The sequence below is a fragment of the Osmerus eperlanus genome, chromosome 11 (assembly GCF_963692335.1).
Source record: "Osmerus eperlanus chromosome 11, fOsmEpe2.1, whole genome shotgun sequence".
In the NCBI taxonomy this organism is placed as follows: domain Eukaryota; kingdom Metazoa; phylum Chordata; class Actinopteri; order Osmeriformes; family Osmeridae; genus Osmerus; species Osmerus eperlanus.
Window position 1 is genome coordinate 9,637,008 of NC_085028.1, and position 27,918 is coordinate 9,664,925.

Consider the following 27,918-nt stretch of genomic DNA (forward strand, 5'->3'; position numbering starts at 1 on the left):
TTGTCTGTAGCTTGTGAGCAAAACCTCTAGTCAGAAAAAAACAAAACAAAAAACAAAAATAGATTCAAAGACAAACTTTGTGCTATAACTAGTTATACCGGCCATGCCTTGACTATGATCACGGAAATACTGTTAGAACTTGTGCACTTCTGAATAGTGATCTTCTGCTATACTTTCCATATTTGTATGTTGCTTCGGATAAAAGCAAAATAAAACATCAATGTAATGTACAAACTTTGGTGAAGAAGAGAAACCATGCAACACAGATATCCGAGGCCGGGATTAGAAGCTCTATTTCTTAACATTGTCTGGCTGGATGTGGATCAAGAATCCAGCCTCTAGCCGATACTGTTTAACTCATCCCACAGCTTGCACAGTGCTATTGTAGTGCTTAAGTCTTCTGTGTACTCTGGCTGTTGGAAAAATTGAAGATGTAACACATTTATCCTGTATAAGAATGATTCTGTGTTCAGTATTCCTTGGGTGCAAAGAGAGGCCTAACCCCAAATCTGAACTCTGGGTAAACATACAGGACCCTTATCTTGGAGCTGAGGACTTAGAAGAAGGGGGTTGGTTTGGTTGTTTTAAGGAGATACTTTGTGACAAGGACTATAGGTGGAGACACAAGGTCTGGTGACCATTTGTTGACACCTATGTGAAGGAGTTTACGACCCCAGGACCGGAGATCCTGTTGTTGTGTTTAAATCAGGGTTGATGTCATAAACACGCACACACGTAAACACGCACGCACACACGCGTGCCAGGTCTATGCAAGGAGCCAATGAAGAAGAGCCATGGGACATTTGCATGCCTTTGTCTTACCCAATGACTGTAAAGAGCGGGGCTGCTTAAATAGGTAGCTAGCGCAACATGCTAGCAGACAAACTTTGTAGCACAATGGCGTGTGATGTTTTTGTCTCCTTGTGGGCCGGCCGCAAGCAATAAAGCTTTCTTAAACTTGTTCACCGACTGACTGTGCAATGCTTGATAGATTAATATTCGTGACACTGGCGTATCAGGTTTTGGAGTTCTGATTGATGGAAACTCATAATCCGACTTTTGATCTGAATGACTGCCTGTTGTTTGACCCTAGGTTCTAACAACATGCACAAACAAAAACGGAAAGACAGACAAGCAGACAAAGTCAGACAGACTCAAAGTGCAATGGGGTTCCTAGCTGTAGAACAAGGGTGCATATGAGAGTCAGATGGCTGAGCGGTGAGGGAGTTGGGCTAGTAATCTGAAGGTTGCCAGTTCGATTCCCAGCCGTGCCAAATGACGTTGTGTCCTTGGGCAAGTCACTTCACCCTACTTGCCTCGGGGGAATGTCCCTGTACTTACTGTAAGTCGCTCTGGATAAGAGCGTCTGCTAAATGACTAAAATGTAAATGTAAATATGAGAGAGAGAGAGAGCGCTAATAAAGGGGAGACTGGTATGAGCCTTCAAAGTGTTGGTGAGGGTGTGTGAATGTGGGTACACCTTACCTCTGTAACCTTAGGTGGGACCCCATCTCCAAGAACTTCTCGGTAGAAGCATTGCTGGGTCATGTAGCAGGACAGGCCACTGGTCCTCTTGAAGGCATCCTTCAATCGTTTGAGTTCCACATCAGTAACTTGAGAGAGACGGAAGGGAAAGAGGGAACAAGAGAGAGGAAGAGAGAGAGAGAGAGAGAGAGAGAGAGAGAGAGAGAATAATAAAAAGATGAAAGAAGAAAATAGAAGGGTATGAAAAAAGAAGAGGAAGACAGAGAGGGACAAATTAGAGGCTGAACATAAAGAGATGTCGATGAGAGGCCAGTGTAGGCAGTAACATCCACCACTATCGGGCCTGTGTTGAGGGAGGTACCATTGCAGGGCTGCTAGAAAGGTCATCCACACCTCCAAACTTGTCCCTGCTCCAGTTTATGCAGGTGACTTACGACTGCAGGCAGGACGCTGGACTCAGTGTGCGCACACACAGTGCTTAGTACTCTTGCCAGCTTACACACACACAAGAAGTCATTGAACTGTGATTCCCCCCCCCCCCTTACACACACATAGTGCTTTTTGCTTCAATCTGTCCCTACCCTATGGCACAGAGTCTCCTTCAGCAGACATTTGCCAAGTCCCCCCCTTACAGGATAGCGGCCGCAGTAGTCTACATCAAACACTTTCGTTCTCATACTAATTCAACTTGGGTTAAACCCAAGTTATTACTCTGGGTCAAGGCTGTGTCATATATCAGGATGTAATAGTGTGTGTGTGTGACTGGAGTTCCAACAGCTAAGAAGTCCAGAATTATACACCTACAACCTCACTTATAAATATGCTATACACAGGCACCAAGAGTCCTAGCAACATACCTCCACCTAACCTAGGAAGAAAAATCATAACTACTTATTTGCCCCACTCAAGAGCACGGATCAATGGTACTCGTGCACACACTACCCACCTCTCCTTCCAATCATTTACCATAGTGCTCCGACATGGTAGGATAGACCGATAGTCAATCTCTCTCTCCCATAAACATTTACCACTCAGAACTAGACCATACAATCCTGGGGAAAGGAGGTATTAAAAAAAATGCCTAAATGTAGATAAGCTTGCTTGCTTTCACATTTCTCTTTCGAAAGTCTTTAGGTCCATTACAAAGGAAAGGGCAGTGCTGGTCAACTAGAAACTGAACCCAGCCTTTTCTAAGTGGTGAAAGTATCCTTGGTTTCAAATTCTGTATCATCGTCAAATAGTGTAAACGCTTGTGAAGTGGTGAAATCGATCGATTAATGATATAGTGCCTAACAATGCAAAAACATTTCAAGATTGGATACTACAAGGTTTCTAATGTAATTGTAAGCAATATAAATAATGCAGGGCTCTAGAGTGCGACCCATGATTTGTACGGGTGCGACAAAAAATTTTACTAGGTCGCACCGGTGCACCTAACCTCCTCGCATCCGCTGCCTCTCCAAGAACGAAGCGTTTGTTTCTTCTTTGACGGAACTCGCACTCATGGTTGGATCATATCGTGGTCTAAACTAATCAGACAGAGATGGGGCGGGTCTTTGCATGTGATTGGCTGTGGTCCAGATATTCCTGTAGGCCTACACTGCTCCGTGCTGTGTGATTGAAATTACGACCTGAGCACCAGAGAATCAGTTATGGCAGACCTGGGCATTGTACGGCCCGCGGGCCACAACCGGCCCACAGGCTGTTCCAATCCGGCCCGCGTGAGGTAAATCAAAAATTAAAAATAAATAAATGTGTTGAGCGGTTGTAAATATGTACTCCTGAAACACTAGTGATCAGGCAATTTACATATGTGCGCTTGCGCAACCTCACCGACAGGAGAGTTAGGTGGTTAGCCCTCAAATGAAAAACGAAAGGTTGATACAGAATGTAGAGTTTTTAACAAGACATGGACTTCTAAGTATCTGTTTACTGAGGTCAAAGTCAAAGCTGTGTTCTTAGTTTTGGAGAACAGGTCGCTGTGTTGAAGGATTACAATTTGAATCGGCACTAAGGGACTCAACAAAAAAACTAACGCGGACATAATAAGAACTTGACTTATTCAGTGGGCGCGGGCTTGATGGTTTGCTAGTTAAATTGCACACTCGGATCATCACCTGTCAGCTGTCCTTCGCATATCCACCTCAGACATTCAGCCAGATTTCGATGCACTTGTTCAAACCCACTGGATTCCTCTCACATAACAAAATGAACTGCAAAAAAATATTGCTTTTTGTATAAAGTTGATCAATTGCGTATCTTTAACATACTGCAAAACAACTTTTCAGTGTTGGTGAAGATTAACTAGTTACAAATAAAATGAAACACTGATGTAATGATTATTTTCGTTTTTACTGTTACTTCGATAGTCTTTTCCTAGTTGACCAACATGTAAAATATTTATATAAATATTTACAGAATATCATTATTCTTCTGATAACCAGTAGCAGCTAATAAAAATATATACTTTACTGCTTTTTACAATGGGGGAAAATGAATAGTGAGCAGAATTAAGTTCAAGTTATCGTTGATGCGGCCCTCCAACACATTTCAGGTTTCTCATGTGGCACCTTGTCAAAATTAATTGCCCACCCCTGAGTTACGGAGCTGGGCCATGGAGCTAACCCATGGAGCTAGGATGTTGATGCTAGGGAGAGTGTGGCAAGCTGGTTTAGCCAAGGCCAAAGGGCAAGAAAGCCAAATTACAGGTGTTGGCCATCTGAAGGGCATGCGACAGCAAGGGGGGACCCGCTATAAGACTTTGAGCCATGAAATGTTAGGTCTCAGTTCAGGGAAGCACTTTTAAACAGTAGCACTTTTTATTTTAAAATGTTTTATTTTGCTTGCAATGTTTTAGTTTGGCAGCTCAGTGAAGCACTTAAAATATTTGTATATACAGTTTAATTGTGCGTCAAATAAAACCAATATTTACCTACACCTTATTCTTGTTTAAGGTCATTTACATAATATATATGAATGTATATGGAGCGTGATAAAAAGGTGACCTTGAAATTGTGGCGACGCAAGGAAAAATTTGGGTGCACTTAAATTTTGTGCTGGTGCACCTAAATAAAAAAGTTATGTGCACCAGTGCAACCAAGGGAAAAAGTTAGTCGGGAGCCCTGTAATGTCAATTGATCTTGCTGTAGCATTTGAGAGCTCATCATCTCACTCAATCTCAACAGTCACACTGCACTTAATAAATAGCTTCCACTGGTGCCTCTATCAGCACTGCAACTGACAGCTGATCCATAACACAACCTTCAATCATTGGACCATAGTCCACATGCTAGTGTTGGGGGAAGGGCATGGTGTGTCATATGTAGGTTAAGTTTAATGTCAGTTTGCTTTGTTCTCAGTTTCTGATGCACTGAACTTGTCAAGTACAAAGTTCAACAGGACGTTATGGTGTTGCTTTGGCTTGTACACCTTATTGTATCTACTAGGCTATACTGAGCAGAATAACTGCAAACTGTAAAGTCCTACTAAGAATAAGGTTGCTACTTAGAAAGGAGGCTGGATTTCATAGGTCAAAGCTTCTGTCCTCTGGCTCACATTTCTTGAACTGAGCTGACATTTTGGATTGAGCTACAATCATGATTTTATCAAGGCTTTTGCTATTCTATATCTGGCAAATAAGATTTAATTCCTTCTCCTTTATATAGACCTAGGAATGAGTGACAGTTTAAGAACAGACCTATGATTTATGACTTCACAAGATAATAGAAACATGTTTGCAATTAAGTGAAAGAACCAACAAAAACAAAGCCAATTCACAATATAGGACACTGATTGTATTGTGATGATGTGACGTAATGGTTGTAATTCTGAGACATTGGGCTAGTTTTTTGCAATAGCTACCATTCAGCACTGGATAAACAATGGATCTGATTCTTCACAATTGACCAAAGGACTTCTTTCCATGGGCACATGCACACACACACACAAACACAAAGTCACTCAGCTGCAACACAGTGTTTACCACATACACGCACTCACACAAGAAGTGTGTGTAAGCACACCCGTCTACACAACAGTCCACACGCTCCATAATGAAAGAGACAAAGAGGCAGACACCAGGCACGCTCTCCCACGGCAACTCTATCAATGCAGCTTGCCATGTTACCCTGAAATAACACAGGCCTGGTAGACTGACATGGCCAGCGAGGCTAGGCTGAAATAAAACACTGGAGAGCAGTGTCTATGCCTGCATGTAGTCTAGCTTTGATAGGTCACATAAGTTCAAGTGCCATACCCTGTCATTATGCTTCCTTTCCAGCCTGTCCAGGCAAGTGAACTCTGTCCAGGCAAGTGAACCATGATCTGTGTGTCAGACCGTATCTTTTCAGACCAGATAAAAGAGCCTGTGCATTGCCAATGACTCATTGCAAGGACACAACAAGGACTGAACCTTAACATTACTTGAAGGCTACATGACTCCTGCTGCAGGACAATGATATCAGTCCACCTACTGTGAATAACCCTCTTACCAAATAGCCTATGCAAAGTTCACTTAACATTGTGTTCATTTAGCTGTCACTTGGGGGTGAGATTCAATCCTGAAATCTCTTGATCTCTTGTCAAATGCTCTACCACCAAGCTGAACTGTACCTGCCCCCCCAACCCCACCACCACCAGACACACAATCTAAACAAAATCCAAATGCCAGTATTTTATGAAAGCCTTGGCGACAGCAGTGGGCAAATATTTCCTAAGCCACCACAGACTTAAAGGGCAGGTACAGGGAGGTGTTGCTGCACGCAAAGCATGGGGCGAGTGTGCTTATTTATCAAGGAACAGGGAAAGAGATAAGCCCTGGTCATGGTCAGTGCCCAAACATGACTGAAGGTGGTTGGTTAATGGAGTGACACTGACATTGATGGATCTCCATGTGGGACCACACAAGAAAAAGACTCAAGGTCTAAATGTTCTCAGTTCAAAACGTCAAACCACTCAAGTGCTCTGACACATAATTATAGTCTAACCCTACCGAGTAACTTAAATAGGACAATAGAGCACCACCACAGAGAAAAGATAAATAAAGTCAACAACAATCACCAGAGCTAACAAACAATTCTAATCTGTGTCCGTAAATCTTTAATATGCCAGTCATAACTGATTTAAAGGACTGATCTGCACTAGCCTAGCCTAGCCACATGGCTGAGGCAGGGGGCACTGGAGTGTTCTTCTTTGCCATGTTTCAAACCTACTGAGAGATTACCACAATGACAGTGTTACTCATGTGGGAAGACAAGGTGGAACTCCCCTCAGCACCTTCCTAGCAACAAGAAATAGGTTACAGCCTACACCAACAACCTAACATTTTTAATGTTTTACTCTACATCATTACTGGCCAGCTACCATGGACTACAGGTTTTTTTAGATGGCTGATTAATTTAGGTCTAAAGCTATGGAGACATCCTAAAGCAGAGAATGAAAATGACTCCTGGGCTACAATATTAAGGATGTGCTGTTTGTTGACATACACCGTGTGCCACACGGTCCTAATCTTTCTAAGAACTGCCATGTAATCTCTGTTGACATCTCTCTGCTCATTTCAGCTGTGACATGGAACACAGTCATGTGATCAGCAAGATATTTGGTTTGTTAATTCTGTGGGCCCGATGTGCTCGGTCACATGTGGCCATGAGAACGAGAGAGGGAACTGTATTCAGAGGTAGAATGCTTACAGTCAGTCAATGTGATAGAAGACAACAAAATTATAAACAAAATGCTCACTAACAATATAGATAGAAAGCCAGATTTTCTGAAATCAGGATGGTTCAGTCTAAGATCTAGGCTATTTAAGTCCAGGTTTTCTTAAGCTAACTTGTGGGGGGGGGGGGGAAGAAAAGAAAAAAACATGGAATAGATTTCACTATTCATTTTCAAATGGAGATGTCCAAAGCATTACAAAATACCTCTTTGATCGCCTTAATTGATTGCATAATTCACTTTCTGCAATATAAACCCAGTGATCTAAGTCCAATCATTGCATTCGGTCTGAATACTGTCTAATCATTAAGTGCTGGTCTTACCTTAATGATTGGTTGTGTATATTACAGACGTTATGCCCACAGATATCTGAATTTATTAATTTTACTATCAAACTTTAGATTTATTGGTTGCTATCAGGATGTGAAGTTCATTTCAGCAAATATGACAAAAGGACGTCTCAACATTACTAACCCTGCCTTTATATGTTCACACTGCCAGGTTAAAAAACTGCCTGCAAAACGGCACAAATATTTTAGCCTTCAAAGTCTTGTGTCACTGACAGAGCGGATTCAGACTAAAGCACCAGAAACAAATAAATGTCACCAGCTGGTATTACACTCTGCGTTCATACCTTCCAAGCTAGGAGACGGAGAAAAAAACAAAGCCAAATGGACTTTGACAGACAGGTGGTGGTGTTGATGTCTTAGCTAAATAGGTTGACAGTCACTTAACTGGTTAGCTAACAACTAGCTAGTAGCAGTCTATATTATCCAGTACCCAGTTTTAGATCAAGTAGCGGATTCGGCGAACTCAGTTAAAGGGATAGTCATGGGTAACTAAAAAACTAGACAGTTTTGTGTTGTTTCAACCACAAGATGGAATGTTAACAATGTAACTAGTCTAGCAAATATATTTTAATGCAATCCGTTTACTGTACGTAGCACTAGGGTCAGTCAGCTATTAAGTAGATAGCCAATCGTCAGATAGGTTATTAATTCAAAATGATATATATTTCAGACTGACTAGTTGCTAGATGTTCTGGGTTCAACAGGATGTGCTTTCTGTTGTACATTTCCCTATTTACAATCAAATAACAATTTGCCGAATAACCTTGTCAGTTAGCCACTACTATAGTGTGGCTGGCTATACAACCTGCGTTAGTCATGTGGGTAGGCAAGCTAGCTACCGTTAGATGCAGCTGTGCTGAAAGCCAGACTAGACTGTTCATCTAGGTACAGTACTGTAGCTAACGTGATGGATTAAAGCTAACCCATGCTTTTACCTCTCTTGACGGCCTCTTCATACGACAGGAAACCTATCCGTGACTCTTTGGCCCCCATGTTGCCCTCATTTCATGGCGATGAGAGAAATAAAATGTTCAGTGACGAAGGGAAGCCTGTTGCCCGGTTCGTTTCTTGTGAAATCCGTTCCGTATACAGCAGCTAGTTTCTATGAGTCTTGTTGCTGTTTTCAACGAATGACGCTTCTTGTCGCCGACGCCTCCATGCTAGTCACGTGACTAGAGTACCACAAATCACCTGATCAGCTTGTTTGTGAATCCTGAAACACAGTTCGTTCCACTACAGAAAAATACAAACACGTTGGATCAGTGACATAATGGTTAGACACATTTAGACCAACGGTTAGCTTTCCACATTTAATAGATTGTGAATTGCAACTCCGCATTGTAGAAACACAATTTAAACTGAGAGATAGGGATTTGGCGCCTTATTACGTTTTCTGTGGGCGTAGCTCCCTCTGCTGTATGGAGAGACATTCATAACAAGAAACACGTCTCAATTTTTAAATGTGACTTCAGAAAATATACATACGATTTGGATTTCGGATTTACTACCATTCCATTGTGTAGTGTAGTGCACCACATAGACATATATACATGTCTATGTAGTGCACAGCTATTTTCACCATTGTTGCCTAGAGGTCGCTGTCACGTTGCATCATCTTAGTTCCTGTGTGAGAAAACGTCTTGATTTCGCGCACGCGCAAGGAAGGGGGAACAGGGGAACTGAATTCTCCAGAACACCGGGAACGTGAGTGAAGTGGGACTAGCGTTGGAGCTGTTGGGACAGTGTTGCGTCTTTGCTGAATTTGTAACATTTTAGTTAGGTCATTTACAACAGCAAGGAAAAGTTATAAATAACTGGAATGGGACTAGAGGTGTTGCTATATTGGCCTAACATTATCGGTGAGAGAAATTAATTTGTTTGCGCAAAGCATTCTCTTAAAATAGCACAGATCCTCTGTCGCTCACTTTTTGCTTCATCACCGGTAACATGGTTGTCACAAATTGATTATCAGCGCATATGGAGGAGGTGAGGGTCAGAGGGTATCTAGCCTAGAACTACGTCAATGTTACCGGTAGCTTATAATCGAGATGAACACAAATGTATTACAAAAACTATAGATCTCTAATAATTGACACATAAGGAAGACATTTTGGAATATATATAATTATAAAATATTTTAACTCTTTACTAATATATTTTGATCCTTCAGGTTATGTTCGAATTGCCCTTATATTTGCTGCCGCAACCGTCCCCGACCAACCATCTGTTTTCCTCTTCCTCTTCTCAACCTCAGTCATTCTAGATGGTAAGCAACGCATATTTCCGTAGTTATTTTAAATGGTCGTTTTCATCAAATAAAACAACAAATGTTAACATTCACTATTTGCTTGAACATAAGTCATTTGTATTTTTTTTTATGTCATTTTTATTTATTATGTTGCAGGTTTTGATGGTTGGGTTGCTAGGAGGTTTGGACAGATCTCCAGGTTTGGAGCCTGGTTGGACGTAGTTGTAGATAATCTTGGCAGGGGGATGTTGTGGACTATGGTTTTTAAGGTACTAACAATGGTGGTGAACATGCTTTCAATGCCTGCACAATATTTAGTATATCTTTCCTGTTATATTCTATTAGTATATCTCTTTTCATTGTTGTAGTGTGGTTGGCTGGTGTCTACAGTCGAGTGGTGTGTGCTTGTATGTAACCACAACTCCAGAGGTGCCCATTGGAAGAGCAGCTTCACAGACAGCCCAAGTTGGATACAGAACATCATGGCAAACGGTTTTTTTTCCCTTAACATTGTTATTAAAAGCACCAGTAAATTGCATTGCTAGTAGTTCAAAAGAAAGATATTGTGACGTACACTGAGAAACTAAATACTTTGTTCCTAGGCTTTAGGACACCCCTTGGAATGTGGGTGATTGGAAGTGTTCATGGCCTACCCCTGTGGCTCTATGGTCTTCAGTGGGGGGTACTTTCCTACTCCCTCTGTTTTCTTCCCTGGCTCCAGGCTTTTGGGACAGTGTTCCTGACTCTGGGGAGGTTCTTAGGTCTGTCAGTGGAGGTAATAGACTCTTGCATGCTGAGATTAGAAAGATGCTTGTCTGAAAAAAACACTCACATACTGATGCATTCTGTGATCCCTGTAGGCACTAAGGATCATCTTGCTGGTTGTGTTTGAACTTATGGCAACTTTGTAATCTTTCTATCTTTCTTAGATGTGGTGTATATGGTCTCACATAATGTACCTTACCAAAGATGAGGCGGAGGAGAAAAAGGAGTGAAAGGGATTGAGGCTCTCAACCCTAAGACTGACCATACAGGTCAACTACACGGACACTACTCTACCTTCAGGGTCCTAGTGGACATTAAGCTACTGTATATTCACTTATAAGTTAAATTAGCCAGGCCTTTCTTGTGAATGCAAAGGGTTAGTCGATATTTAACTACTAGACACATGGTGTGTGGCTCCTATGGATTTCTACTTCGGGAATACTTATGATATAATGTACTCATGCTGGTATCCAGTATTATAAATTATTATTTATGTATAGGAAAGCAAAGCACTAAGAGAAAACACAATGTTTATAGTATATAACTACTGCTGTTGGTTTGATATACAAAAAGAAAGCCTAAGAAGGTGATGTGAGTCTAATACCTTACAATGACCTAAGTGGACTACAGTGTAGGGACCTCAAAGCAAGAGTTACTTCAATGTAACTGCAAATTATTTCTTCTAGGGGAAGGATTTTGGTTAAGCAATGTCTGTTTTCGATGTGCTGACCATTTAAATTTATTTAATACATTTTATTGGACCAATAAAGTTATGAAGTACTGAGTGTCTTCGTTTGTGTCGAGGACCAGTCCTTTCTGCCCTTAAGTTTTTCACTATGGGATTAAGAATATGCTTTATATATGTATTTATTAATAACAGTAAATTAAATATTTATGAATATATTATAATTAATACATAAATATCAATGCTTAACATGTGTGTGCATAAATAATAGACCAGGATGAAAGACGCATGTGGGTGGATACATTTGTGCCTTAATGATGCAGAAATTAATCACCATACCACCGTATCTGATTCCATATTAAATATCTGCTGTCATCTCTCCTTATAAAAAGAAAATATAATTATGAGCAGTATGACATGTGAAAATCTACCTGTTGAATGACACATTAGAGGAATGTCATAGCACTTTCCATATGACTGCTACCTGTAATGAGATCACTCCAAAATATTTTGAAAGCATTACTGTCAAAACAATATTCCCTTCCTCCACACCCTGATCTTTACAGTGACACCCACTGCTACTCTACTAAGTCCTTGTGAAACCTTGCTGAATAGGTTTGCCGTGCTCTTTCCACATTGTTTCATCAGTTCTTTTCATCAGAAATACCACAATACATAACATTTCTCACAAAGAGGAATCCAGTGTTTGGAGAGATCACAGCTTTATTTAGCATCATCCGCGTATCCATATTTGTTTGTAAGGTGGTCCCCCGTGACATAGTAGTCCCTATTTCCTTTCTCACATCGGTCTCAAAGCTGACCGCCATTTTATTGTCACATTCAAACGTCCCCATTGAGTTGCCTTGCTACATTCGAAAGGTAACATTCGTATCTGCAAGCCATTTGGAAGCCAGTTCCAACACAGTTCTAGACAGATGGTGGGGTCAGTCTGTCGCTTTTAGGGAGAATGGCCTAGAAGTAGTATTTTCAGCTAACTACAGTAAAACATCCTTGGCAGTTGTGTTTTTCCGAATCTATGTTATGTTCTCTAACAGTCAGCCATTGGTTGCAGTTAGAGCTGGGGCATATCAGGAGTATGCAAGGGTGCCAGGGAGAAGAGCGTTATGGTGGAGCTGAGCGTCCTTTAAGGGCTAAGGCTTGGACATCAGCTGGGACTAGGTGGAGGAGTCAGCACTCTAGCGCTGCAGAGACAAACACACCGCAGAGGGATGTCCAACAGCTGTTGAGCGACAAAGCACAGAGCAGTCCATTGTAGCACTGAGGCGAGAGCAAGGCAGAGCTTTTTTCCCTCTGGTTAACACAAAAAAGCACAACGCTAACTTCACAGTTTGAAGAAAGTTGTGACATAACGTAACGTAAATGTAAGAGCACTGTGACAAAAACTCCATGCTTGCACAAAACCACTTTCTAAAGAACCTTTTTTTGCGACATTTGATTGAGGCAGAACTTAATATAAAGTTGCACAAATACAGAGATTCTGAGAAAAGGATACAGAAAAGAAAAAAACTAATTTCAGTAACAGATTGTAAAAATTGAAAAATATTGATTAAGGGTCAAGTGCACACAGAAGTCACATGCATCAGTCAGAGACACATACATCCTGGGTCCCCAATTTCAGTGCTTTTTTCTGAATAATGTAATACAGCACTTTCGCATGGGTCCGCTGAGTGAATATCTGACACACACAGACAGACTTGTGTAAGGCTGGTATCCATCAACATAGCCCTGGATCACACAAAGCTCAATGTATACTGATGGCCTGCACAAATGCACACACCAGCGTGCAAGAACAGCACAACATAGACAAGTGGTGAATTAAAAACTGCTGGCTCTTCAGGACACTACACCCGCTCTCTCCTCCCCCCCATGGTTCCATCCATGCCCTAACGGCCAGTTTTAGTCCCAAATCATTTGGCGCATACCTCTTCAAAGTTTAAACAGGGCTACATTACACCGACTTTGCATATAAATTAAACTGTCAGTACTAAGCTTAAAGGCATTATCAAATGGAAGAAAAAAAAAGTTCAAAGCCGGTATGTAATTGTCACAATAATTCCACTGGTCCAAAACAATTCACTGATTACAATTACTGTGCCGAATTGTGTAAAAAGTAATTCTTTATTTTCCAGGACGTCATAAGAGGGCATATTCAAGGACCACAAATACTTTCTGAAGGACTGGAACGTTTTTTTTAACGCTATGAACCGCTCAGATGAAACCAACATAGTTTTACTGTACAAGTAACCAAAAGCATGTGGAACTTCTGTCGTCATCCCTTGTCTGCCACAGTGGTTAAAATATAGCTAGTAGTGTTGTGTGCGTGGTCCAGAGATCACAGAGTGTATATGACAGGCCATGGCAAAAAAGCACATTGGGTATTTCATGGCATGTCTTGTCTCAGAGGGTGTAGGACCTGACAGTCTGGTCAGCTGCACTTGATTCAGAAACCAAAAACGTCCTAACCAAGAAGAAAAAAAAAAAAAAAGAGGCATGTGAAGAATGCCATGGTCTTTTTGTCTTCCCAAGAGCTCTCTTACTCCTTTGGTTGAAAATAGTCTAATAAATAGCCGGCTCTCCGGACTGGTAAAAGCAGGCGGATTGAAGGTCCCATCAACGTTGCACGCTGCCACATGTATGCATGTATGTGACTGTGTGTGTATTTAAATTTGTTTTGTATGATTGTATTTTCTCCAAATCAGACTTTCCTGTGTGGGTTTGTCCAAAACAAGGTGCCAAAATAGAATTGGTAGAGCCAGAAGAGGTGGCATGTGAGGCTGTAGATTCTGTGTATGTGTGTTTAGTGTATGTGCATGTCCAAGTCCTTCAGCTAAGACATGGGCGAGTTGGTCCAAGGCTCTGGGCCAATAAGAAAGCTTGCACCACTTCCTGGGTCTGCTGAGGGGAGGTGTTGACGTCCTCGAGGGCATCGGCCACAGCAAACTGCCTGTCCCTCAGTCGGTTCCAATTGGACAGCACATTGTGGTACTCAAACACTTTCTCATAGTTCGCCACTGAGTTGTAAAGCTTGATCAGTCCACGGTAGTCGTACTCCAGGCCACTATAGCCCTCCCCAAACAGCTTCTTGCCTGAGCGAGACCAAAAAGTTTATGTAAGCAAAACATAAAAACACACTATATATGCTCAGTCTAAAGTGCAAAACGAATGAAAACTATTAAGAGAAAACATATCCGTAATAAAAATACACTAACGTCCTGACGCTAGTGATGTAAAGATCAAGAGGTCTGATCGAGAGGACTTAAAAAAGGCTCAATTGAACCAGACTGCATTTCTTGGTCAAGACAATACCACGTTAGGCCTTAGCCCACCCGTATGGCCTGGTTGACACAAACACCTAACACGCTCATGGTCTGTGTTTTCATGCACATCTCTTACCAATAGCGATGGAGCGCAAGTAGAGCCTCTCTGCATCCTCGTACTGGTTCATGTCGTAGTTGTAGAGGGAGGCCAGATGTCCCACAGACAGGGCCACCTCGTAGTCCTCCTGCCCCAGCAGCTGCTCCTTGATCTGGATCGCCTTTATGTGCATTTCCTCAGCCTCCTGGATGTCCAACACAAATGGAAGAGATACGCATTTACAGATGACGTAGACAACTCTATATGAGTGTAAATAAAAAAAGAAAATATATACATACATAAGTCTTTAAACACAGTTCTTTAAACAAGCTTAGTACATGGCTTTATTTCAACATGTATTCTTAAAATGCAGATAGGCTACCGTATATTGGTGCATGCATTCTGCTTTATGGTATGACTCAACTTTATTTCTTAATTTAGATTTTTATCAAACCATTTTTTATGTGTCTAATCTCATCAATAAACATTTATATCTTTGGAAAGATTTAAACATAGCTGCGGTTCTCTCCACACAGTGGTAACTAATCTACACGTGTCTGGTCGGATCAACGATCAAGCAGCAAGGAAACTATGGCCTTGTCTATGACCTAAAAAGGGGAATCTGGCTGTAGTCTGACCTTGAACTTCCTCATTGACTGGTAGAGACGCCCCAGGTTGCCGTAGTGCTTGGCCGTCTGGACGTTGAACTCTCCGAAGGCCTTCTTGGCCAGCTGCAGGGAGGAGAGGTGAAGGTCGTGGGCTTCCTGCAGCAGGCGCTCCTCTGTCTCCTTGTTGTGGCAGTCGATGGCTATCTCCTCCAGGATCAGAGCTGGGGGATGAAGAAGAATGACAATACAAGTTACAAATCTCTCTCTTATACACGCCCACACATCAGTATGCGCTTGTCAGCATATTAAAACTGAGATACAGACGTAACACAGCTTGTATTGTTATTGCATATAACACACCCACTGGATGTGTATTCCAAGTCATTTGTTTAGAGTGTTATTTAATAGTGACATTCGTAGTACTGTGAGGTAAAGAGGAATGTCTCCCTCTCCATTAACTGTGTAGGCTACTCCATGTGGAACACTCGTCAACAATGAGTAGAGAATGAGTAGAGAAAATAGAATACAGAGATTCCGGATGTGACTGTGACATAAGGATAGTTGTCATGATAACATCCTCAAACATGTATATAACACACTGCATTGCAGTCACTTCTACATTTTATCTGAAGATTTCACACAATGGCTTTTCAATGTTTTACTCTGGTGACGGTCGCCCTTTTACTGGGTGTGATAAAAACGGAGCCCCCAGACCTGATGGCCCTCACAGACAACCAAACACCGTCTGTGGGGACCAAACACTGGGCTGCCACACCATCAACAGCAAATCACCTGACCTTCGACTTTGACCACTTTCACTCTCCGACATGCCTTCTTACTGAAACAAAGATTAATCTGAGGACCAGATCAGCCCTGGTCTCAACCTTCAATCGTTCATTGACCCAAAACACTGCTGATATCTACATCCTAACAAACGACCTGAAGCCTTCCATGGTGGACAGGGCTGCCAAGGTCCCCATCAAAATGGAGACTATCGATATGGACCCTGACCTATATGACTTCCTATGCTTCCTGAACATGACTTTGATACGCCCCACGACCACAGACAAATCCCACCAAAAGACAGGAGAAAGTCTTGTCACCAACAACGAGCGACATCAACAGACCCTGGAGAAGGCTGAAAACACCATGACTGAATCCTCTTCAGTGCCAGAAGAAAAGCCCCTGCAAGCATTCTCCTGCCTTGCAGCAGGAACAGGTCTACTCTTTGTACTGACTGCCAGAGCGGTCTGCCAGGTAGGATGGGCCACCGCCGGGTCACAAGACAGAGGGACGAGGTGGAACAATAATCATGGCTGTAGCTTGATAACTTAAGTACTGATATATTACGTGTCCTTTAACCAGGTCAAAAATTGTGCAGAAAGCCGAATGGAAAATCGCAGGAAACTGGGGACACGTCGAAAGCGTTCCACACGGTCTGAGAAGAGGGGAAAAGCTCTCTGAACTAACATCTCTCTGCCAGACAGATCTACCACTGTGCTCATTCTCTTAGCAAATAATAAAAAAAAAATGTATTTTCGTAAAATGGATTAAGTGGAATTTATTTGTTCCTTTTGATCAAGTTCAAGTCTTTTATTGTCAGATGCACAGAACAATACAGGGTCAGACTGGGCACTGAAATTCTTTGGACAAGACAACGCAAAGCAACCTGGCATAACATGACATACATGATACACCTTATTCCCTCATACACCTTATTCCCTCATTACAAACACACAGCTGCACCAAAAATATCGCTTCTTGCTTCATTTATCCCTGTGCCAGACAGACAAACAAAGTTGTGACCGTGTGTAACATTGCACCAGTAGCAGGTTACCTTTGACCCTCTTGGAGGACGCAAGCAGCAGATGGTCCTCTGGGAGAATGTGAGTTATGATGTCTATGGCACGTTCAGCATGGAAGCTATAGACACACCCACAGAGAAGAGAAGACACATGCTTGAGTAAGGCACTATTACCTCTGAATACCACAAAGCAAGAACCCCAAATTCCAAGAATATTTATGAAGATTCCAAGAATTATTTATTTAGGTAGATGGTGTGACTAGTCTAGAACTTTGACATTTGAAAGGTTTGCCAACTAGAAATAAATAGATTTCACAGACTGGTAGAGGACAGTTGTACAGTACACTATTGCCTCAATGATATTGTTTATCTCCTTTCACCTCTATTTACTCAAGTACTGATGATGTTTTTGACCAATACTCCCCTCAGTATTCCATGCACTTCACTGCTATCCTTCAAAATAAAATGGCACCCACCCAAAGCATACCCCTACATGCCAAGTGCTATTAGAGTAAAAGCTAAAGTATGGACATAGCAAAGACCATGATTCATTATCTTCTGCGATGTCTGACAGGGAACCCATCTCAGTAATGTAATTAGCGGGTCAGGCCAGGAATAGCAGCAGCGAGGTACTCACAGCGCATTGTCGAATTTCCCAGAGCTGTACTGGTGCACGTAGGAGGAGTAGGCTAGGTCCTCGTGTGCAGTCGCTACGTGGATGTTCTTTCCCCCGAAAACGGACTGCCGGATATCCAAGGCCGTCTGAGGTGGGGGAACATATATTTATTGTATATATGTGTTAGGATTACTTCACAAAGGACCTTCCTTATAAAGGAAAATATGACAAATCACAAAATAACACAAATATAATGCTGTTGATAAACCCACCTGGTAAATGGCAACCGATTGACAGATATTATCAACATTTAATAAGTAAAATCCATAGTCTAGAAGAGTGTCGGAGTATTTAGGATGCTTGTGTCCGAAATTTTCCCTGAAACAGACAGCAGTTCAAAATATGAAGACATATAAGTTACAATAGTTTAATTAATGGGGTTAAAATAAAACCAGGAACAAGCCGTCTATCCTACCTCGCCAGAAATACAGCATGTTTGATCAGCTGTTCTGCTTTCCTGAACTCCCTCTTCACCACACAGGCCTTTAGAGACAGATAAGCAAACACCATGAGTCACCAGTCTCTTTGTTTGTATGCCCCCAGAAACAATGACCGGACTGAACAATCACACTGTATGGGCCGACTCTGTTGTATCCTTAGTCAGACACCTGTCACACAGCTGTAACAGTTTCTCCTAGTCAAGGGCTCTTCTCCCAGCAGGAGCAGTACAAACGTACTTGAGCAAAAATTGCCTAGCAAAATATATTGTCATATTTCACAACACCGGAATAACATCTCAATCTTATTCAACCTACCTTTGAGGCTTGTCTGAGGACATCTACCACTACTTTAACAGGCAGGCCAGGAGTGATCTCCTTCATGGCCTCTATACACCACCGGTAGGCCTGAAATATAGAAGCGGAGGGCCACGTTATTTCAAATGAATATTTCAAGAAGCCATTCTGATAAACTGCATTTCAGAGCAGGGCCGAATCACCCCCAGCAATGTTCTACCTCGTCATAGTGGCTCTTGGCAAAGAGCAAGGCACACAGCTCTCCATACAGCGCTGCCTTGTTGGCCTGGTGGCCGTGTTTGGACAGTTTATCCATGTACGACTGAGCTAGCTTGAAAGTCTCCTCTCCCAGGTAGTATTTGCAGTTGCCGTTGCGGACATGGAGTAACCTGAGAAAACCATGAAGTCACAGAGAACATGGGAAGGGGTTTGGCATGAGAACTCTGGCAAAGAGTGGGCATAAGCCTTCTAACTACAATTCGTTTTTAATAGAAAACTACAGTGTTGCAGAAATCAACTTAAAAATCAAGTCATCATGAATTTGCAGTAAGGAAGGAATAGTTCAAGCCTTGTATGATATATTATACCAACACAAAGGCAAAATTGAGGCACTTAAATAAAGCTTACATTGTACTATACCACCATTATAGGGACAGGCAGGATGGTGAACACCTAGACTGACCTGACGCAACACTCAACGGCACGGTACCAGTGAAGGACCTCATCATGTAGCATGCACAGCTGCAGGCATGACAGGAACACCTTCTCTGCTTCACCATACCAGCCTGCATCCGACAAGAAGCCACCTGAAGGACAAGCAGGACATTTGCTTCAAGTAACAGCTCAGTACTCCCCCCCCCCCCAAGAAAATACAAAGGAAAATCAAACTGACATGGCCTTCCCTGCCTGACCGTTCACCCAAATTGCATAACTGCTCAATGTTCCAAAAACAAGTGTGATGTCAAAGACGCCCCTTTCCCATCTCTCGACTTACCCAAAACAAACCCAAACTGGATAGCCTTCTCCTTGACATGGTCGTCAGACTCTGCAATGTAGGAGCAGCGTCGGCTGAAGGAGTTGGCCAGCACAGAGGCCACCTTCACGCCGTGGTCCATCAGAGCCTGGAAGCAGTGGTGCAGGAGGTGTCTGCCGACAAGATCGAGAGAAGGACACAAAGATGGACAGAATCAGTCTGTCTGTCTGGTTCACAATCACTGCTAAAAAGAATTCCCAGAGAAGTCTGTCAAATTTCAAATGAACTGAACCGTAAACATACAATAGGTAAGAATTTTCCGTTAAAAATATCTTACCTATTGTCTTAGTTTTGCAACTTGTTCAACAAGATAGTGTTATCAGATTCATTGGGAACATAGAAGGTCCCACTAAGCCCATTCCTTGATCAAGTATTTTTGCATTTGTTCTAAAACACTGACAAGATGTACTACCAGTAGTGCTTTGTGCTGCAAACACATCACTAAGACTATTGATCAAGTCAAATCAATCAGGCAAACTGTCACTTTACATGGTTGGAAGTGTGAAAGCCAAGGCAAGGCAAGAAAAAGGGGTACTTACACTGTTGTAGAGGTACAAGCAGTGAAGTGATAACAATGCCAAGACGGTCTATTTCCCCAAAACACGAGAGTGTCACATCACCTGCAAGTTTTGTGAAACTTGTACCAAAACCTTTTTTGACAAAAGATTAGACTAAAAAGGATCACCTAGTTAATGGCCACATTGGCTATGTGATCTTAAGATGTGATAATGTGATCTCTTCACCAAAGACACATGCTCATTCATATCCATTCAAAGCACACTTACTATCCCCCACTCACATGCACACACCACTTGTTGAGCCACATCCCACTCAGTACAGCGTGTCTACGGTCACCTTTGCTCACATGATGTCACAAGAGGACAGTGCGTGTGATTAAAGGGAAAACAGAATGTCAATAAAGAACTAACTGTTCATTACTTTACACGATGTCAGTAGTCCCATCAAAAACAACAATGAGGCATACCTCCCAAACTGCTCATGTACATGTTTGTGCTCACAGTGGCCCTGAATTGCTTTGTGGTAGTAACCACTTGGGAGGAAACATGGGGTGAAATGCTGTTGCTTTGTGTGGTGTGAGCTTACACCCTAGGCCCTGGCCCATTATGTCCTACCTTTTGTCTGAGGCACGCAGGACTTTGGCAAAGACCTCCAGCTCGCAGAACTCCCCTCCCAGCTGACAGAGCCTGCCTTGCTGGTAAAGCTGAAAGCGAGAGAGATGGAGAGATCTTAGATTTAATTGATCGTCAGAGCAAATCATTGATCAATAGAGCACTGATGAAAGCTTGGATGAGAAAAAGATTGTTTTAGCTTCAGCTAGGGCTTTTATCTAGCTATCATTTGGGGTAAATTGAGGCATTTGTATACAATGCCCACTGTTGTGCATTGAACAGACAAAGCTGTTGACAGGCAACTTTGCTGAGGCAAAATAATCATTAGTCACTAAAGCTATTTATAAAACATTCAGTCAGATTTTCCTTTTATATATGACAGAACATTGGTAACTGAAACAATCTCATGTTGAATAGAAAGTTTAAACATATGTATGCTGGAGTTAAAATATGATGCAGATGCTATTGATTTGGAATAGAGGCCTATATAGGTCTTATTTCACTGTAATTTTCAAACTGATTATTGTTGATTGGTAAGCATAATCAATCACTGATTAACATCACTAATTCATATTGTACAGTACACACAGCTAGCCATCCTAAAATGGTTACAGGTGCCACATGGACTGTAAATACTATGACTCTTGCTGTGCACAGACTCATGACAGACACAGAAACATTAATGGTGAAATATGTTATTCCTACGTCAGTGGCAGACAGTCAAACTATATACTGCCAAATTCCAAAATAACACATCTCCCACATAGACCATGAAAGTGTGTGAAAGGCCAGGGTGTGGTGAAATTCAATTACACCCCCTAGGAAAATGGCTTGGCAAAAACTAAGTCAGGTACTGTAGGCTATACACACTTATAGCTTGAGCTATAGCTGGAGCTAACACTGTGCTACAATGTACTGTAAATATGAACTTCGTTAGCTAAAGCTGATGACTTAAGTAAAATAATACAAATAGTTAAATGGTTAATAACGCCGTTAAAACAAAGTTTTATATCTTGCTTGAGCAGAGTTAGCAAAGTCCCCCCCCCCTATTATTTTACCAAACTAGCTAGCTTGCTGGTTAGGCGGCCAATCATACCGTAAATGCAACAGAAAACACGTATATTGTTAGGCCTTTTGTCTATAATAGACAGCCTTGACAGTACTAATGTTAAGGAACTGCTTGAGGAGAGTAACAGTCAACAAACAGCCAGCCTCTATGCTCTAACTGGAACCTATGAGCTATAACTTTAGCTTGATAGCGCTTCAATAGTGAACACATTATTCAATAAGGCAAGTTGTGGCAACTTTGATCCAGAGAGTGACGGTACTTACCTTATAGTATACATCAAACTGTATATTTTCAGGAAGGGAGCGAATGTCCCTTCGCGATCGACTGTAATTGTCCACCACTGCTGATATTGCAGTGTTGTACAGTGTCTCTGGGATCCATTCTAGCTCCACCGCGGCCATGTTGTTTTCCTTCTCCAAATCCAGCAACAGACCCCCTCCAACTCACACACTAACCTTCCTAGCTATCTAATTGAGGAAAAAAACACTTTCAATTCAAGTCCTCATGAACACCACGCTTCAACCTTAGTAGAAACCAGCGCATCCACAGTGCTACAGTAAAAACTCTAAGCTAACTGTCATATTTCCATATTTATGTCTCATCTCCATCAGCATGTCCCCCTGTCTTCTACTCCCGACCCCAAACAATCATCTGGGGGGTGGGGGCGTGGGGGGTTAATGCAATGACGCAATCACGCAAATGCTCAGATTGGGAACGTGCTCCCAGGGTATCATCAACAATTCAAGGAGTTTGCCCTACTACTGATGTTGATAAGTTGATAAATTGCACTTATCAACTTCATACATTAGTAATGTCTGAAAAGAAGTCACAGAGAATTCCAACATTATCAAATTTAAAATGATCAAAATGTAGCGATGTTAGTTTGCTAACTAACATAGGCTACATTTGTTAGTTAATTTCTGAATTTGATTATTTATAGCACATTATGACATTATTATGACAAAAATGACATAAGCCATCCCAAGTCATTTGAAGGATATTCCTCAAGTAAATAAACATATAAGACAATAGCCTATTTAGTGTGGCCTTCCTTTGAATGTAAAATTGCATTAATTGCTTTGGAAGACAGTGCCGTTTTGTAAATTATTGCAGTTTGCCATATTTCTTCTTATGACTTTATGACAGATTTTGTTCTCACACAGCTTGAAACACAATTATGATGATGTCGGGAGTCAGAAGCCTGATATATTTGCTCACAATGTATACAGTAGACATTTATTTTATGTTTTATTTTAATTTTTTACAAGTGAAACGTGGAAAGATAAATATCCAACAGGGGACGCACTGGAGTACCTTTCCCCCTTCTCCAGTTGCTATCGCTCTGACGTCAGTGCGTTCCTGAGCATGCCTACAAGGCTCGAAAATAAACAAAGACCGAAAAGGGGACAATTGATCACAACCTGCCATAAACTTAATTTTAAATACTTTTTGAGCAATTTAATGTCATATTTATACACCGCGGCTAATACAGGACGTGTCTTTAAACATGGACAACTCATTGTTGATGCGAGTGAGTGTATTTTCTGATCAGGGAGGCAGAAAATACATGGAGGATGTTACCGAGGTTGTAGTAGAGCCGGAGCCGGGGGAGGACGAGCTGAACGCGGACGAAAAATGCGAAACCAAAGGGGATTGCTCGGCGGTCAGCTCGGTACAAGACGGCGTGCATCCACAGTGGACTATTAAGAATGCATTGAACGACGCTCTGTCTGCGTCTGCACCCACTACAGTAGCATGCACACAATTTGTACAAAATGATAACCGAAGTTGTGCTTCCACTGCAACACCATCGACTGAAGAAAACTCGCCGGCAGAGAGCGAGACCGAGAAGAACCTCCCCCATCGCTCTGTGGCGTTCTTTGCTGTGTTCGATGGCCATGGAGGCCGCGAAGCCGCGCAATTTGCGCGAGACTATTTGTGGGAATTTATCAAGAAACAACGTGGTTTTTGGTCTAAGGATGACGATGAAGTTTGTTCAGCCATTCGGAAGGGGTTCGTTGCTTGCCACCATGCTATGTGGAAAAAGCTGCGTAAGTTGATAACAAAGCTAGGGTTAGCTAATGTTAGCTTAGCTTGCTAGCGCATTTTCAAGCACTTGACAAGCGGTTGACATGACCAATGTGCAGCAATACAAATACTCCTTGTAACATAACACTGTTGTTTTGCAAAGTTGTTTTGATGTCATTTTCACATCTACGGTTCACTTGGCTGATTTATTAGGTTACCTTAAAGACACGATCCACTTGAAATGGATTGCATTTACCTACCATTGCTAACTAGCTCAGGCTGTGGACTCAATATTCTACTCGTCAATTCTCTTTGGCCATGTTCTGCTCACATACTGTATCAAATTCAGCACAAGTAATTGTGCTCATTAAGGCTAGCATATTCATACTCTATCACATTAATCTTTAAGGATGTATTCTGTGAAACAGGACATTTACTAAAATTACGATATTATGTGTTTTGGTCTTCTGGCTTTGATCTTGGCTGTGTTATCATGTACATCCAGCTTTGACAAGACATGTCAGCATTTTTTTCTTCAGAAAATTACTTTTCTAAGGGACTGGTAGAAGGTCAGTCTCGTCCTTGGGGTATCAAGAAAAAATAATCTCCAGAAGCATTTGTCTTGTTAAATTGGCTTTAAATAATTGTGAGACTGCAGGTGTAGCTTTATCAAATCTATCAAGATAGGCAATTCACTTTCATAATGTTACACATTCAGATATAATTACTTGACATTTGTGACTAAAGCTTGGGCCATTGCAACATGTTCACATGTTATTTTCTTCACTTTTTAGCGGAATGGCCAAAGACACTAACTGGTCTGCCCAGTACATCAGGCACTACAGCCAGTGTCGTTGTCATCCGGGGGAACCGCATGTATGTCGCCCATGTAGGGGACTCCGCAGTGGTTCTGGGGGTCCAGGATGATCCTTCAGATCAGTTCATCAGAGCTGTGGAGGTTACACAAGACCACAAGCCTGAGCTTCCCAAGGAAAGAGAACGCATCGAGGGGTTGGGAGGCAGGTAAGATTTATAACAACCCAGACCTCAACACAATAGAATCATGCCCTTATGCGCCCATGCATGTCTAGACAACCCCTATGACGAGCAAGAAAACATTGAAGTCTTATCTATCTTATGTATCTCTGTCTTAACATTGCTGTAACAATGCCAGTAGGCTGTGTTTTCCTTTACATGGTTGTCTTTTGTTTTATCTATACTGATTACTTGAATAATTGGTTGGATTTGATACACAAATGGTCTGAACCCTTCTCTGATTCTGTGATTAATCCCCCTCCCTGCCTTGGCCCTGGCCCGTTCCTTCCAAAGTGTGATCAAGAAGTCAGGGGTGAACCGGGTGGTGTGGAAAAGACCCAGGCTTACCCATAATGGCCCGGTCCGTAGAAGTACTGTGATTGACCAGATCCCATTCCTGGCTGTGGCCAGAGCTCTAGGTAACGGCACACCACTGCTTTACCACATACCTCCATGGCTTAAATGTTAACAAGAAACACTGCTAAACTGCTTGAATTTTTGTCATTTTTTCCTCAAGCATAAAACCGTTAATGCATCTTAAAATACCAGTACCACTGGAGTTTACACTCGGGTGTATTCCCTTTGTGTGTCTGTCCACAGGAGACCTGTGGAGCTATGACTTCTACAGTGGGGAGTTTGTGGTTTCCCCCGAGCCAGACACTTGTGTGGTAACCCTTGACCCTAGCAAACACCGTTACGTCATCCTAGGCAGCGACGGCTTGTGGAACATGGTGCCGCCTCAGGACGCTGTATCGATGTGCCAGGACAACGACGAGGCTATGGTGAGTGTGGCACAGCCGGGGGCTTCTTATCAGCTCTGACATCCTATGTCAGTATATCCGAAACACGTTTTTTTTGTTCCCGCAGGCTCCGTGCGGAGTCTCCAGCGCCCGTCAGCTTGTGAGCCATGCCTTGTTGAGATGGCGCCAGCGCATGCTTCGTGCGGACAACACGAGTGCCATCGTCATCGCCCTGCAGGAGCCTGGGGCACCCCAGGAGTCCCTTCACCACGAGGAGGTGCTGCTCAACTTAGCCAAGGTGTCTCAGTGTGGACCAACCATGGACTCCCGCTCCAACACACCCATCATCAAGGTGAGTAGAACTGTCTCCTCATCCCTACGCAAACACATTTACACAATCTAGTGAATCTACTATAAAAACGCAAGGACAGCGGGACATTAATGCTGTCACAATCACTAGCAGGTTTGTTTGTGGCTGATGTCGTGTGATTGAGTGGGACTTTTTCACAGTGTAGCAAAGGTTTTGCTGTCGCAGCACATATTAGCATGAGTATAATTCCTGAGATGACATGATTTGCTGTTGTCCATCCCCTTCCTGACTGCTACTGCTTCATTTTTTGCAGGTCCCTGAAGTGGACATGCCCTCAGCTGTGTGTGAGCTCCTCCCCACCCTAGAGCGGCGGAGTGGCCTGTCAGGCAGCAGCCTGTATGCCCTGTCCCTGGCAGACCCCTTTGCCCCCCCACCTCTTCACTCGGACTCAGATGAGGATCTCCCCCGGCCTCTCCTGATGGGCACTGCTGACATGGGGGAGGGAGATGCCACCAGAGCGCCCGGCGGCAAACGGACTCACGAGGAGTCCTTGCCGTCAGCAACATCAGCGGCCAAGAGAGCTCGGCGCGGGAACAACGGCGAGAAAATATCTTTGAGTCGCAACAGTGGAAAAGACCAGAAACAGTCATCCAACGTTTCAGCACTCCTCCAGCCACACAGCAAAACCACTGTGTGTGTGTGTTGAGACACACTTACAAACTATAAACGTGCGGGCACACACACACATATGCTGCCTCCTCCACACCCCTTTCTAAAAGACCATTACAAGTGTTGTGGGTCCTTCCATAAATTAGTATACAATGAAATCAACTGATGTCCAGTCAAATGTTTAACTACAGTTTACTTCCCTGAGATTGACAAGAGCTCAGTTCCACATTATTTACTACTTTTTTTCTCATCCAGAATGATGGGAAATTTATTTTAAGCAGTATGTTATTTGAACTTGTAAAATGTTTTACTTTGTGATGCAAACAATTAAATATTAACTTGTGTAAATATTCGGAGTAATTGGTAGTTGTGCAAGTGAGGACATGTTTTACTTCATGTAAAGCAATATATTTTTTATACATTGTTTTATTTTACTATGAGAAAAACAAAACATACCATTTTTAGATTTTCACTGTCATTTACATGTTTTTCTGATTCTTTTTATGTAATCATTGGATGAGTTTGTTTGCATAGTCATTTGAAACTGATGGTGCTGCAACAGTAAATTCCAGTAAATTAACAAGTAACCTAAATGTTAATTTGTTATTGATGGTTACTTGTACATACACAGTTGAGAAAGTTACCAATGTTACAAAAGAGGCCACCCAGTGGACGTTCTTTGAAACTACACCACTTTGTAACCTCATTGGAGGGATTTGTCCTCCACATCTACATGAGTCATTTACTAGCCTCTAACTATGGAAACTATTGGGACTGAGTTAGATCAGTACCACTCCTTGTTTGTTGTGACATTGCCACAGGTGGGGTTTTAGGAAATGTTCTTTCCTTGTCGAGGTTCCATTCTCCAACTGAACCTAAATTACAGGTTGTGTTTTATAATTTGTCATTCCTATTCACTTCATGCCTTATGTTATGTCTGTTCCCATTTTGCGCTTGAAAAGTTGATTTATGTGTAGCCAGATAAAGTTGGCAGTAAGTAAAAAGCAACCCTTATCACCAGTAAGGCTGCTGGGTTTGACATTTGGGATTGTGGTATTTGTGTGCTAGTTTTCCCAGCTACATGCTATAGTAAAAATTGATAAGTTGAGGTCATAAAGTTGTTTGATGGCCAAAGTGCAATTTCAACTGGACAAATTGTAGCATTTTTATTTACTACATTTCCAAGTTTTACTAAATCACACTCTTAACTTGGACATATCAAGCTAAAACAGGTTTTGGTTCGGGGGATGTTGTATAGATGATTCCTAAACAGTGTTATTCAGGGGAAGTGATTCACCTTGATAAATCATGGCATTCTTTTTTGCTTTGTGTGAATAAGATTGTGCTTACAGCATCTAGTGCATGTCATCTGTACAGTGTAAATGTGAAAGAAAAAAAAACACTTGGAAACTATATGAAATAAAGATATGTTTTCTCAATAAAGGCTTTACTGAATTTA

General features: G+C 42.1%; 4 protein-coding genes across 7 annotated transcripts in view; 2 read left to right on the plus strand and 2 right to left on the minus strand.

Moving 5' to 3' along the window:
* usp32 (ubiquitin specific peptidase 32) overlaps positions 1–8,690 on the minus strand; it is a 38,303-nt gene extending 29,613 nt beyond the window's left edge. For both annotated transcript variants that reach the window (XM_062472569.1, XM_062472567.1), the window contains exons 1-2: positions 8,486–8,690; positions 1,486–1,613 (exon numbers count right to left, since the gene is read on the minus strand). In XM_062472569.1, coding sequence (XP_062328553.1) covers positions 1,486–1,613; positions 8,486–8,543 — 186 coding nt within the window. In that variant the 5' untranslated portion in view covers positions 8,544–8,690. The remainder of the gene's footprint in view (positions 1–1,485; positions 1,614–8,485) is intronic.
* A 427-nt stretch (positions 8,691–9,117) lies between these two features.
* On the plus strand, positions 9,118–11,348 carry si:ch1073-145m9.1 (uncharacterized). 3 transcript variants are annotated; one of them, XR_009931601.1, is made up of 6 exons: positions 9,118–9,254; positions 9,721–9,816; positions 9,955–10,067; positions 10,167–10,290; positions 10,401–10,573; positions 10,728–11,348. XR_009931601.1 is itself a non-coding variant. In XM_062472928.1 (6 exons), the coding sequence occupies exons 1-6, from the start codon at positions 9,370–9,372 to the stop codon at positions 10,791–10,793; spliced, it is 612 nt and encodes a 203-aa protein (XP_062328912.1). In that variant the 5' UTR covers positions 9,272–9,369; the 3' UTR covers positions 10,794–11,348. The 3 variants fall into 3 exon arrangements, 2 of the variants coding, with proteins under 2 accessions (XP_062328912.1, XP_062328911.1); XM_062472928.1 differs by lacking the exon at positions 9,118–9,254 and adding an exon at positions 9,272–9,409; XM_062472927.1 differs by lacking the exon at positions 9,118–9,254 and adding an exon at positions 9,272–9,409 and having other exon boundaries at positions 10,401–11,348.
* A 603-nt stretch (positions 11,349–11,951) lies between these two features.
* On the minus strand, positions 11,952–22,314 carry appbp2 (amyloid beta precursor protein (cytoplasmic tail) binding protein 2). Its single transcript, XM_062472781.1, has 13 exons — positions 21,941–22,314; positions 20,612–20,700; positions 19,440–19,591; positions 19,128–19,251; positions 18,666–18,834; positions 18,467–18,556; positions 18,127–18,194; positions 17,924–18,029; positions 17,673–17,797; positions 17,069–17,154; positions 15,262–15,452; positions 14,663–14,828; positions 11,952–14,355 (listed from the first exon to the last, which is right to left on the minus strand). The coding sequence occupies exons 1-13, from the start codon at positions 22,076–22,078 to the stop codon at positions 14,093–14,095; spliced, it is 1,767 nt and encodes a 588-aa protein (XP_062328765.1). The 5' UTR covers positions 22,079–22,314; the 3' UTR covers positions 11,952–14,092.
* Positions 22,315–23,025: 711 nt separating this feature from the next.
* Positions 23,026–27,918, plus strand: LOC134029132 (protein phosphatase 1D-like). Its single transcript, XM_062473134.1, has 6 exons — positions 23,026–23,728; positions 24,500–24,728; positions 25,035–25,159; positions 25,341–25,522; positions 25,608–25,832; positions 26,104–27,918. Exons 1-6 carry the CDS (start codon positions 23,185–23,187, stop codon positions 26,494–26,496), a joined length of 1,698 nt encoding a protein of 565 aa, XP_062329118.1. The 5' UTR covers positions 23,026–23,184; the 3' UTR covers positions 26,497–27,918.